Here is a 15044-nt window from a genome sequence, read left to right on the forward strand (position 1 = left end):
GGTTTAGAGGAACATTACGGTAAATATATTGTAATTAAAAAAATTTTAAGTTGTGTGAATGTGTCCCCTTTCCTCTGTTAGCTTTTTTGTAATAGGATTGAAAGCTAAAATGAGGGCTTTAAATCAGCAGGCAAGCATTTAACAACATACAACACTAATATTAGATCATTTAAATGGTTAGAATGAGCAACAGCTTTAATGAATTTTTTTTTTATTTTTTGACTGGGGTACTCCTTAGTTTTTTTCCTGCGTAAAACAAATGACACCCTCATGTGCTTTGACGCACATGCATGGCACCATGTCAAGCTACTGTTCCTTTTACTGGATTGTTATATTTAACAGTAGGCGATGAGTATGCCTACATAAAATCTGCGCCCACAGAACTCCGCAGAAGATACCGAACTGGAACAGCCATCATTCACAAAGTAATCCCCCACACTTATTAAATATTTGGCCTTATTAATTTTAGCTACTGATAAGTGTCTAGGGTACAATATACATGTTCTGCTATGACAACTAAATAAGCAAATGTTTCTATTTATTTCCTCTAACAACACATTAGATGCCTCATCAACCTGTACATGCTAAACATATATGTAAATATGTTAGAATGAAATAATTGTTTTCCCGTACTCTTAAAGCTAATAATGCTACTTCCCCAACAAACACCACCGTTTCAGATTTTGAAGAATGATGTTGGATTTAGATCATTTTCAAACAGTTCTAACAATCCCTCTGATTACATCTGGTGTTTACTGCTGTTTATTGTGACCTTTGTGTGGCCTTTGCTTCCATTTAACCATCTCTAAATCCATTTCATTGAATTCTTCAAATTTTTTTCAACGCCCGTAGAATCTGTCTGGGCTTATTGTTGAGGAAGTCACATCATACAAACACAAGAATGTTTTTCGAATTGAAAAACCTCCCTACAAGCGATGCATTAAGATGTGATCATCTACAACATATGTTAAATGTTTTTAAATCTTCTGTTTTATTGATTTCCTTATTTAGCAATATAGAAGTAAGCTATTTCCTGTAAATGTGAAAGACTTCATTTGTTGCTATATGTAAATAACTAGAAGAAAAATAAAGTGCAGTAAACATGAATACTTTTTGACCTAGAAATGAGTTTGTATATAATTATGAAAAATGGATCAAAATAATATAAGAAAAAGTATAACGAGCTGTTTTGTTCTGCTTGTTTATATATAAATATTTAATGTTTTAACAGTATTTTTGATTAAATAAATGCAGCCATGGTGACCATAAAAGACATGTTCAAAAAAATAAATCTTTGAATGGTAGTGTATTTAATGTACATTTAAAGTATATCACATTTAGGTGACATTTTGTGCTTTATTCCTTACAATATTAAAATGCCCATAAGTAACATATAATAAATGCATCATATTTAAATACGTAAACAGCACTGATAACATTTTAGGGAAAGTAGTGCTTCAACTTATGATGCTCATGATATTTTAAAGCAATCACCACTGTGCCACACCAGTAGTATTCAGGAAAAATAGCTTGTATCCTGAATAGCAAAGCTATTTGTACAACAGCTGGGCTTGCTACTGAAAAATGTAGAAGTCAAACCTGTTAGAAAATGCAGTCAATCCCAGACACTGGCTGAAAATGCAGCCATATAGTATTGGAGCAGATTGAGAGTGACTGGTCTGACATCCTTAATGCCTGTAAATCACTCCGTAAAAATATGGATTACAGGCCTTGAGTCTGTGCACTGCTGGTGTAGTGATATGGTACACACACACTCACATAAAACCCTCAGGTGGGCACACTGTTGCTGTGTGTGTGTGTGAGAAATAAGCAGGCCATGTGACAACAGTGGCTGTGTGTCAAGAGTGTTCCGCTTTGTGACTGTGTGCTCTCGTGCTGTGCTAAGCCTCTCCGTGGTGATAATGTTAGACGGGGAGCGGAGTGAGGGGACAAATTCAGAATGAGAGGAAGTGATGAAGCATTCTGTCGGCCCCCTGTCGGCCCACAATCCTGCACGGCCTCTGATGGCTGTATTTATTGCCGGCCCACTTCCACCTCCTCTCTGATAACACGCATTGACAAACTCGGTGTCCCACACTTGCTCACCACAAAAAGAGACAGAAGACACCTCAACGGCAGCTGTGGGATGACACATATGCCCCCTCCCTTCTTCCTGTCTCTGCTTCTTGCTTTCGGTTTTCACCTCAAATCACCTCTCGATGTTTCTTTCAAGGTCTGAATACAGTGTGAGCCCCTGTTACCGTTTGTGGATGTTTTTTTTTTTTTGTAAGATGTTTATTCATTCAATAATACAGTACAGTGTTTTTTACTCGCAAGGTGGTCTATAAAACATTTAGGGCCAGATTTACTAAACAGGTCAAATTAGCATTAGAGCACAATTCCATGAAAGCGCAGATGGGAGGGGAAATTCTGCGGGTGATCTACTATCCATGTGCGCAGAACCTGATTTTACCAAGTGCGACATGTTCCTGGATCAACATTTTTGTTGATCCTGGAACAACATTGTGATTAACCAATCAGATTTGAAGAACCAGTTTATAGTTTTTGTGAAGTTTAGGCTTACATTCAGTGTTTGGTGCTTGTACATCAGTGTCATTCATCTATCATTTCCTCTGATTTTAGGGAGTACTCATGGTTAAGGTTAAGTTTAGGTGTAGGGATATGGTCAAGACTAAAATTTTGGATTGAAATGTTGTTCCAGGGTCATCAAAATATGTTGACCTAGGAACACATCTAATTCAGCAAAATCAGGATGTGCAACAATGCGCGCATTAAAAAAAAAGGGCAGCAAAAATTACAGCCTGTTTAAGACATGCTTTTTTATGGGTGTTAAATAATGGTGCAAATACCAGTAAATTTGACTGGCGTAAACATTAGTAACTCGTGTTGTGTGATTCATTTTAATGCTCTCCTCCCATAAATTTTGCATCTGAAATGGAAACTTCTACAAATGCATATTCAGTAAGGTCAGTTGCAAAAATAACTGTCCACACCTTTTCAGTGCCAATTCTTCACTGTGCATCTTTAGTGAATCCTGACAGTACTAGTAAATAAAATATAAACAAAATAAACATAAAAATAAAATAGTAGTAATAGGACCAGCAGTAGTAGTAATTATAAATAACAATAATGCATTTATAATAATTTATTACATACAGTATAATGATAATAATAATAATAATACATGTATTATTATTATTATTATTTTATTTTTATTTTTTTTATTTACAGCAATAATTTATTATTATTATTTATTATCATCATTATTATCATTTATTATTAATTATTATTATTGGCCTTTTTTATTACTGCTATTTTAGCCAACTCAAAAAAACATTTTGGTGCACACACCAAACTGTGACCAGTCCATGCTAGAAAGATGTTTTTTAATTTTAGTCTTTCAATTACATTTTTTATTTAATTGATTTATTTAGCTGTCTGTTAATTTGCTTAAATTTGTTTAATTAACACAATGAGCTCCAAAAATGATCACTTTAAGTTTATCGTTCTCTCTTTTTGGTCTATCAGTCACTTGCAATTTCTCTCTCAGTGTATTTTCAGAGCTAATTTTTATAGCCAAGGTTTTTTTTATCACCCATGTTACATTAGGGTGATATTTGATCCATAATTGACCTCAAATTTATCTCTTGCTCAAAAAAACAATTAATATTATCAAGGGTCACTTGTACAGCACTACAGCTCTTTCAAACTGTGCTTTTATTGGCCTCTTCTAAACTGCCATGCCATTAAACATTAACATTAAATGTACAGTATATCCTAAGTTAAATTAAATGCATTTCACACACATTTTTAATGTTGTTTGTGGAATGACTGTTGAAATAAAAGTATTTCATATTCTCAAACTAAATCCAGTAACAGCAGGATATTTGCATATGCTATCCATTTGATAACATTATCTATGTATGTAGTACTTCTATGACTTCATTAGCAGGTTTCAGTACTAATAGTACTTGCTTCAAAAATGTATTGCATCCTGAAACATTGGGACTGAATACATTTTATAAATACAGTTGTGTCCTCTTGCCCCTTGCTGTCCAGTCACATGATTAGCAGAGGAACAGACAGCTGTCTAATTGTGAGTGACAGACTGATCAACCTGAGTTAATCATCCGCTGTGTTTCTTATATGAGTGACCTGTCAGTCCATCCAGTCATGATGGAAGCCTTTGTGACAGCAAAACCTGAGGCTGGAAAGGTTCAACAGAACTAAGCTGTTGTTTAATTACCATCGGAGAATACAATGCGTCTGTTTTTGCCAGTCAGATCACAAGCGGACTCTGCTAAATACAGGTTTTGTGATGAACCCACTTTATATTCTTATTTGGTGTGAAAGAGACATATCATGTTTCCAAGTTGAATGAAATAAGAAATTACAAACAACATTAAAAATTTGAGTTATTGTTATTTATTTATTTATTTAATTAAATTTTTTGGTGATCTGTGCAAAGCAAAGAATGAAAGAAAAATATTTTTTAATTGAAAAATGTAGGCAAATATAGTCAAAACAAAAATAGTCAAAGTAAATATCTCCCAGGATCTGAGTGAGCATGAGCAAGAAGCAGCAAACATTGTCTGGGCTCAAAATCAAGAAGCACAGAAATGTTATATTGCTGCCAAAAGTAATTAATCTTCCCGCTCTATGGAAATTAATCGGATTATTTGGCCACGTGGCCTGGCAAATTTCATCTTCCATCTCATTCCTCCCGCAGGCTTGACCACCTCGCCCACGTTCAGTCTCTGCATCAGAAACAACGCAATCTTTTTCAGCTGAGACATCTGTCATTATCTCCACAGGTCCTCACACTTTCTTCTGCACTTTTAGAGTTTAGCTTGCATATCCTGCCTGGATCTAAAGAAATGCCTAATAATAAACTTTTAATCATATAAAATGTTTAAAACTTTGTAAAATTTTTCGCTTACAGGTGTAGTTCACTTCAAATTGGAAATTATCATTTGTTTACCCTTATGTCATTGCATACCAGATAGCTTACTTTCTTCTGTGGAACAGAAAAGGTAGATTTTTGAATACCTTTTCTTCTATTTTTAGTAAAATGAAAGTGAATACATTTAACGGCTGCCTAAATGTAAAAAAAAAAGCACCTTAAAATGATCATACTATAAATGTGGTCCATTTGAGTCATATTTTGAAGCTATGAGGAATAAGAAAAAAACTAAAATTTAAGTTGTTATCCACTAAATTATTTGGAAATCATTTGGGATAAGCACACAAATTTGCTTAACTTATTATTATTATTATTAGTAGTATCTATTTTTAATTAGTACTGTTTATGTTGTATGTGTACATGGTGAATTATATGTGTACCGCGTGTTTGTCTACTTTATTTTATTTTATTATTTTGTATTTATTTTTGATGTTTATCTTTGTTATTATGAATTAAATTTTATTTGATGCTGCAAAAAAAGAAATAAACAAACAAAAATTTTGTGCAGGGACAATAAAGATGATTATAACTAACAAATTGTAAATACTGTATTTTTTTTCTTCTAATAATTAGATTATAACTGCACCAAATTTTATTTTATTTTATTTTTTATTTTATTTTTGAATATTTGTAATTGTGAAATTAATTTTATGTGATGCTGTAAAAAAACTGCGCTGTGTAGGGACAGTAAAGATTATTGTTGTTTTTGTTATCGTCTTTCTTTCTTTCTTTCTTTCTTTCTTTCTTTCTTTCTTTCTTTCTTTCTTTTATGTATATAGCACATTTTAACACAACTTAGAGTTGACCAAAGTGCTTTACATATTAAAGTATACAACAAGACAGCAGAGCTAGATTATAAAATAATAATTAAAAATGATATTGATACCATTAGATAAATACAAAAACACTTCATTGACTTGCCCCATATCGATCAAGGAGATGAGATTTAAGCATAACTTTAAAAATAGATAAAGAAGTTGTTGTTTGGATAGCAACCGGAAGATTGTTCCAGAGTGTAGGACCAACAATGACAAAGGCTTGATTGCCACGTGTTTTAATTTGGACCTAGGATTTGATAAAGTTCCTAAAAATCTGGATCTGAGTGGTCTCACTGATTTGTGTGTTTGCAACAACTCAGTGAGCTAGGGTGGTGCACGATTATGAAGTGCTTTAAAAAACAAAGTTACAATTTTGTATCCCACTCTAAGTTTAACAGGTAGCCACTGTAATGTGGTCAGAATAGGAGTGATGTGCTGAAATTTGCGTGTGCCAGTCAATAGCTTGGCTGCTGCATTTTGAACCATTTGCAGTGTCTCCATGGAGGACTGATGTATCCCATAGTACAGTAAGTTGCAGTCTAATCTAGATTTAACGAATGCATGAATTACTTTTTTGAATGTCTGTTTTGAAAGGAGAGTTTTAACTTTAGCCAAACATCGAAGATGAAAAAGGCATGACCTAACCACACTGTTTAAATCAAATAAGACACCCAGGTTCCTTACACAAGTAGTAATCCACTGGGCAAAATAACCAATATCAAGATTATAAGAATTAAAAGATAGGGCATCACTAGGTCCAAACAAAATCACCTCAGTTTTACCTTCATTAAGTGTCCAGAAATTTCTCATAAGCCATAATTTAAGTTTCTTCAATACATACACACAACTTTGCTAATGCATTTTTATCACCAGGTTTAAAAGAGAGATACAACTGTGTATCATCAGCATATACGTGAAAAGAAATACTATATTTCTTGAAAATAGAACCCAGCTGCAGCATATAGTATAGATCATAAATAAAGTTGGGGCTAGAATGGAACCCTGAGGGACACCAAAAGTCAGAGGAGCACTGGAAGAAGTATATTGTCCTGTAAGTACAGAGAATTTTCGGTTCGTTAAGAAGCTCTGGAACCAGTTTAAAACAGTACCTCTCAGACCAACACAGTTTTTTAATAAATTGTGATCAACCAAATAAAAAGCTGAGCTTAGGTCTAGTAAGATCAAAGCAACAGCATTTCCAGCATCTGCTGACATTAAAATATCATTATAAACTTTTAAGAGGGCTGTTTCTGTACTAAGCAATTTCCTGAAACCAGATTGAAACATTTCGTAGATTTGGTTAGATCTTAAAAAGACTTGTGGCTGAACTAGAACAACCCAAAACAAAATTATGAAAAAAAAAAGAATATAAAAAAAAAAAATAGATGTGTCTGAATTTGGCTTTTTTAAAATCGGCGTTATTAAGGCACATTTCAGACTATTGGGAGCTATTCCGGTACTCAGACTCAGATTAACAAAATTTAACACATCAGAACCAACAATGTTATTAGTATTATTTACAACAGCAGCAACTACATTATTATTATTGTTAGTATTAACTCCAGACATTGTTATGTGCAATATGCTTTAAACTGTAGCTAGTCGGTCCATTTGTGTGTGCTTTATTGTTATTGTCACTCTAATATATTGTTTAATCACTTTTTTTTTTGGCTGTTTATTAATTTGCTTAAATTCGTTTAACTGGCACTTCAAAATTTTTTACAATTAGATGATTCATAAGGAATATTTTCATCTATTTTCATTTTCTGGTGAACTATCCCTTTAATTCCACATCTTTGTAAAAATGCAAGGATTGTAGCATGTGAAGTGTGAATTCTGTAGTCCTCATGCATGATGTAGATGATGACATTTAATGCTGTATTCATGATATGATGGTACTGTAGGTGATTCTGTTGAGGAAGTCTGCTATCTCACTGTGCACACTGTGTTGAGGGTGAGGGGGTCGACACGTTTTCCCAAATGCATTCTTTAACCTTTTAACCGTGTTACACACCCCTCACAAAGTTATTATGAATGTTAGCAGCGAGTGCAGATGACTGAGTGGTTCGCGAGGACTGATTCATGGCATGAATAGTGTAACTGTGTCACAAGGGGTTTAATTCATGCTTGCACTCACACACAAAGTACATGTCACTGTGTGGTGAAATCGTGCCACAGATGCCCCATATTAGTTCACACCTTCAGCACTTTGCTAATGAATGTTACTGACACACAGTCCCAGTGCACTGATGAAGTAGCACATGCGCCTCTGTTAATTGCGCACCAGGCCCCAAGAGTTTGATAGGTCACAGTTTAGAGGGGTCAGGACTGACTTCATTCAAGTAGATCTATCAGAAAGAGAATCAGAATCAGAAAGAGCTTTATTGCCAAGTGTCTTCACACACACAAGGAATTTGTCTTGGTGTTAGAAGCTTCCGGCACAGAAAATACAAACAAAGTGCAGACATACATAAAATGAGAGAATAGACAATAAATGATAAATAACAACAGTAATAAAAATATACAGAAAAAGAAAAAATGTCCATAGATAGAACTGCAAATGTGCATATGTGCTATTTACAGATTAAGGTTTAATGAGTTATTTACAGTATGTAATGCTGTGTATGTGTGCAGTACTGATGTGTGTCATGCATTGTTCAGGTGCGATATGGCCTGGGGGAAAAAAAAAAACTGTTCTTGTGTCTGGCTGTTTTGGTGCACAGCACTCGAGGGGCACCACTAATGCTCTCAGCAATCCTGACTTTCCCTTGTAGTCTTCTGATGTCTGTATTGGTAGCTGAACCAAACCAAACAGTTATATATGAACACAGGACAGACTCAATGATGGCCGAGTAGAACTGTTTCAGCAGCTCCTGTGGCAGGTTAAACTTCCTCAACTGGCAGAGGAAATACAAACTCTGCTGGGCCTTGTTCACAATAGAGTCAATGTGATTGTCCCACTTCAGGTCCTGAGAAATGGTGTTGCCCATGAACCTGAATGACTCTACTGCAGTCACAGTGCTGTTCATGATGGTGAGTGGGGAGAGTGCAGGGGCGTTCCTCCTGAAGTCCACTATCATCTCCACAGTTTCAAGAATGATTATATCCAAGTCCAAAATAAAGCACAAGACAGGCATGATGGTATCGAAGGCCAAACTGAAGTCCACAAATAAGATCCTTGTGTATTTCCCAGTTTTGTCAAGGTGTTGCTGGATGTAATGCAGCCCCATGTTGACTGTGTCATCCACAGACTCTGTAGGCAAACTGGAGAGGATCCAGCAAGGGTCCAGTGATGTCCTTCAGGTAGGCCAGGACCAGTCGCTCAAATGTCTTCATGACCACAGACGTGAGTGCGACAGGTCTGTAGTCATCAAGTCCTGTGATTTTGGGGGGTTTTTTTGGGACCGGAATGATGGTGGAGCGTTTGAAGCAGCAGGGTACTTCATTCAGCGCCAGTGATTTGTTGAATATCTGTGTGAAGACGCGGGCCAGTTGGTCAGCACAGAGTTTAAGACAGGCAGGTGAAACACCATCTGGGCCTGAATGGGTTTCAGGCCCAGACATGTGGGTTTCATTTTATTGCATGTTTTTGACCTGAATGTGTGTATCAAAGCATTCACTGTTTGTACATTACAACATTACTACTGAAAATGTATTTATTATTATAATAATTTTATTATTATAATTAAGCATTTTTAAATAAACAAATTCTATTAATGGAAATAATAATAATAATAATAATAATAATAATAATAATAATAATAATAATAACAGTAGTGTTTAGTCATTTATCTATCTGCAATAGGCATCAAACTTTGATTGGTCAATTGGTGTGCTTTCAAAAAAAGTTAAAATAAAAATAAAATAAAATAAAATAAAATAAAATACTATTCTTCCTAATTGTGCATTTAAATGCATCAAATTGTAGCAGGCCCATGGGTGTGCTGCCAAAAATAAAAGATAACACAAAAGATAACAAAAATATAAATAAATAAATAAATAAATAAATAAATATTCACTTTTTTTTTTTTTTTTTTTTTTGCTTAATTGATTTAAGACTCATTTAACTCGTTCTTTCTCTTTCAATAATTGTGGTTATAACTATATGCATTCTTGTTTTTTTTGTTTTGTTTTTTCCCCCTGTGCAGACTAGTCCCATTTGGTTGCTCAATAAATTATTGGAGGACCCAGAATGTCTTACGGATCCATTGACGCGGGATCTTTTGGAAGCAGAAATCCGTTTGGTGGGCCCACAAGGCAGGGATACCAGCCAGTAGGTAAAGACCCATTTTTTTCTTACTCACAGGCAGGAGTTCTCTCTATTTATCACCAGGCATTCTTGAAAAAAATATTATAAATCATACCACAAAGATTTTGGTACCTCCTCATTTACTAAAGCATGGCATTGTGCCTTCATTCCCGTTCCATAAATCATCATGGGATTAATAAACCATATGGCTAATTTAGTACCGTTCTGCCTCGTCGGAGTTCTGATGTGTTTAGTAACAAGTAATACGCATCTTGTATTAAACATTGTCTTCGATAGTCAATGGTAGAAGAAGAGCTTGTTAGATCATTCAAAATGTTTGAGCATTTCGCCAACTCCATTACATCAACAACAACAACAACAACAACAACAAAAATCTGCAGCTGAAAATATTACATTCTCAAAAGAAATATGGAAAACTCTTCTATTGTGGGCAGATTAAAACCTTAAGCCTTAAAGTGTAAGTGAATGCCAGGTTTTAATATATACACACGGTCTCAACTGACTTACACATAGTGATTAATATCAGAGCAGCATAACCAAGTACATATTGGCTTACTTTTTATTTTTAGTTCACTTTGTACACACATAATCTGGGTTGACCTTTCTTTGACGCACTTCAGCCATAACTGTAAAACTAAACCTAACAAGCAAGGAAGGAGAACTAAGTATAATGAGATGGTGTTTACTTTTACTCACACCTTCCCTACTGTGACTAGCAAGTATGCTAACTCTTGTGCTCATGTCATTTCAAATGCTTTCCACATTCTTCTGTGGAACACAAAATAATAATTTCCACTATAACTTAACATATTTCTGTCATGATAACTCTCTGAGAGTTTAGCATAGCAGTATATACTGCAATGTTAATGTGTTTGGTCTTGGTGGAATATATATAATATACATGAAATTACCCCATATCAGATCTATACAGGTGGAGCTGGGGAAGGTGGAGGCTTTTTGAATTGTGCTGCAGCTGCTACAGCAAGCACTAGCTGAGTATTTAAATCTTAAGCAGTAAGCTCATTGGCTGCTGATGTGAAAAGAAACCAATCACTTGCACAGTGTGAATAAAGATGTCATTATTTCAGATTGAGTTATAACAAATCGGCCCGCACCTTCTAGAGTTTCATGACAAAACTATGCGATATTGCGGACGTGTACCTGCCTTAAAGGAATAAATCAAAAATGAAAATTTACTCACCTTCAGGCCATCCAAGATCAGAATCAGAGCAGATTTGGAGAAATCACTTGCTCACCAATGGATCCTCTGCTGTGAATGGGTGCCGTCAGAATCAGAGTCCAAACAGCTGATTAAAAACATCACAATAATCCACAAGTAATCCACACAACTCCAATCGACGAATGTCTTGTAAAACAAAAAACTGGGTTTCTAAGAAACAAATCCATTATTAAGACAATTTAAATTTAAATCATTGCTTCTGAATAAAATAGCAGCAAAAAGTCAATTATCCATAATAACTTTTTATGTTCCTATTCCAGATCTGTTCTGCTAAAGAGCTTATTGATAGATAGATAGAGAGAGAGAGAGAGAGAGAGAGATTTTAGATTTTTTTTTGGAACTGTGGTGAGGATAAGAGACTTTAAAAACACACAAAGGAACAACAGCTATGCACAGAGAAAACACACACACACACACACACACATACAACACACACACACACATACATATATATATATATATCTATATTCAATATATATAATTCAACCTATTCAATTGCTTGGTAACACAAATTACTAATCTGCCAATCACATGGCAGCAGCTCAATGCATTTAGGCATCTAGATGTTGTGAAGACAACTTGCTGAAGGTCAAACTGAGCATCAGAATGGGGAAGAAAGGGGATTTAAGTGACTTTGAATGTGGAATGTTTGTTGGTGCCAGACGGGCTGGTCTGAGTATTTCAAAAACTGCTGATCTACTGGGATTTTCATGCACAACCATCTCTAGGGTTTACATAGAATGGTCCGAAAAAAAGAAAATATCCAGTAAGCGGCAGTTGTCTGGATGAAAATGCCTTGTTGATGTCAGAGGTCAGAGGAGAATGGGCAGACTGGTTAGAGATGATAGAAAGGCAACAGTAACTCAAATAACCACTCGTTACAACCATGGTATGCAGCATAGCATCTCTGAACACACAACACGTTGAACACTGAAGCAAATGGGCTACAGCAGCAGAAGACCACACCCACCCTCACCCTATCATCTAAGAACAGGAAACGGAGGCTACAAACCAAAAATGCACAACAAAATATTACAAAAAAATATCCTATAAACATTACCTTCTATTACTACTTTCAAATTCAGATGTTACAGTTCAGAATGTACACTTAGTACCAACGGTCAGAATTTGGCATAAAGAACATGGAAGCATGGATCCATCCTACTTGTCTCAACGGTTCAGGCTGGTGATGGTGGTGTAATGGTGTGGGGGATATTTTCTTGGCACACTTTGGGCCCCTTAGTACCAACTGAGCATTGTTTAAACGCCACAGCCTACCTGGGTATTGTTGCTGACCATGTCCATACCTTTAAGACTACAGTGTACCCATCTTCTGGTGGCTACTTCCAGAAGGATAATGCACCATGTCGCAAAGCTAAAATCATCTCAGAATGATTTCTTGAACAATGAGTTCACTTTACTCAAATGGCCTCAAATGGCCTCCACAGCTTTGGGATGTGGTGGAACGGGAGATTCGCATCATGGATGTGCAGCCGACAAATCTGCAGCAACTGCGTGATGCTATCATGTCAATATGGACCAAAATCTCTGAGGAATGTTTCCAACACCCTGTTGAATCTATGCCACGAAGAATTAAGGCAGTTCTGAAGGCAAATGGGGATCCAACCCGGTACTAGCATAGTGTACCTAATAAAGTGGGTATATATATATATATATATATAATATGGTGTGTGTGTGTATATATATATATATATATATATATATATATATATATATATATATATATATATATATATATATATATATATTTTTTTTTTTTTTAATTTAAATGCATTAAAGAAATATCATCCAAGAAACCCTAACCAATGTTGCTACTTAAAAGCAAGAAAAACTGTTGCACACTATGCCTTCCTGTGGTTGTTGTGTAATACAGATAATAACATGCATCACGGGCCGTTATAATTGTGAATTTAAGCGACATATTCAGTTCACATGAGTTCAGTTGCATGAAAACAATATGTTTTACAGGAACACATTGGTATGAAAGTGAGCAGTTGAAATGTCAGTCTAACAGCATGTGCCTTTTGTCGGCTGTGTTTTTGTTAAGTAGAGTTTATGTTTTTATCAGAGCCGTGCAAGAGAAAGGGCTGTGACAAATGTAAGAGAACACCTTAAGAAAGGAAAACAAAATCTTCCTCGCACAGAACCTCTCACAATCAAAACATGCAAAAGCAAATAATGTATTTTTTTCACACAGCATGACCTCGGTAAATCACACATTGTGAGATCTCTCTCTCAGTCTGAGTGCTCGTCTGCTGCCGTGCTGCTCCCACAGGACAACAGCGAGAGAGCGAGGCAGCTTGAGCTGTAAGAGACAGGGCTTTGATCACAGGCAGACCTACGTTCAGGAGGCTGTCAGCTTTGCTGTGTTTGGGCTCCTGCATCAGGCCGGCTGAAGAGGGGCTCAGGCGATGATCAAAGCCGGGGTTAAGTCTCTAATGGAGTTGTCAGTCGAGCTAATCTTTCCCCACCTCTCCCATGCCAAACCTTTTAACTCCCCTCCAGCAGCATATGCATTTCTCTGCTGTTCTCTCTCTTCCTCTAATGCTCACTGTTTCTCTGTCAACGCACCTACCTCACCCCACCTACCTCCTCCTTTCCCCCTCCACCCTCCCCCATCCAATCACCACCCAACTAACCACCACCAACCTTCGCTCGCTCCTGTTTTCTCTTCATCTGCTGCTTTTTGTTTTCTTCCTTCCTTCCTTTTCCCCTTTCTTCTGTCTGTCTTCCTTCCTTCCTTCCTTCCTTCCTTTTTCTCTTCTGTCTGTCTTTCTACCATCAATCCATCAAGACTTCCTTCCCACATGGAAACTTCCTTTTCTTGCTTCTATTCTTGTTTGCTTATTCATTTTTCCTTCTTTCCTACCATCAGTTCCTTCCTCTCTCACTTTCTTTTCCTCTTCTTCTTTTCATTCTGTCTTTCTGCAATCACATTTTCTTTTTCTTTTCCTTCATTCCTTCCCTCCCTCCCTCCCTCCCTCCCTCCTTCCTTCCTTCCTTCCTTCCTTCCTTCATCTGCATCACTCCTTCTTTCTTTCTTTCTTTCTTTCTTTCTTTCTTTCTTTCTTTCTTTCTTTCTTTCTTTCTTCCTCTTTTTCTTTCTTCCCCTCTTGCTGCTGGCCATTTTTTCTTTCTTGCTATCCTCACTTTCTTACTCCTGCCTTCTTTTTCTTTCTTGCTTTCTTTCTTTTGTGCCATCCCATTCTCACTTTCTTTCCATTTTCCTTCCTTCAGTCATTCCTGCCTACCTGCAGGTGCTGTCACAGCACAGCCTCATCGTATCTACTCCTTTCATGGTCCTGACCAAGTGATTTTTTTTTTCTTTTTTTTTCTTTTTCTTTTCAGTAATGGTTAACTGTGCTGTTGTCTCCCTCCTCCCTCACAGCACACAGAAAAAAGGCTCTTGCCATGAGACGACCGTCTGAGTAGATCTCAGCGCATGTGGTTAGTCTGTGTCTGGATGAGGCTTCAGCCTCTGCTGTGTTCATTAGGGAGGTTTGCGGGGTTGATCTGTCTGTGTGGAGAGACTAATGAAGGGACACTGAAACACCAGCAGGTACTGCACAGCCATCATGAGCAGCCAAACCTGGGGCGTGCTCTCCGTCCACGCTGCAACGATCCAAACAGAAGGAAGAAATGAGCTCAGGTGTCGTGCCTCGTTCAGAAAGAGAAGTGAAACAAACAGCGTGACACCACACACACTCACAG

At 36.5% G+C, this 15044-nt stretch overlaps 1 protein-coding gene across 2 annotated transcripts in view; it reads left to right on the top strand.

The window, feature by feature from the left end:
* LOC109105971 (t-SNARE domain-containing protein 1-like) overlaps positions 1-15044 on the top strand; it is a 118999-nt gene that overhangs the window by 14814 nt on the left and 89141 nt on the right. For both annotated transcript variants that reach the window (XM_042741468.1, XM_042741469.1), the window contains exon 2: positions 9951-10079. In XM_042741468.1, the coding sequence (XP_042597402.1) occupies positions 9995-10079 (85 nt within the window). In that variant the 5' untranslated portion in view covers positions 9951-9994. The remainder of the gene's footprint in view (positions 1-9950; positions 10080-15044) is intronic.

This window comes from Cyprinus carpio, chromosome B16, assembly GCF_018340385.1.
Source record: "Cyprinus carpio isolate SPL01 chromosome B16, ASM1834038v1, whole genome shotgun sequence".
NCBI classification, from domain to species: Eukaryota; Metazoa; Chordata; class Actinopteri; order Cypriniformes; family Cyprinidae; genus Cyprinus; species Cyprinus carpio.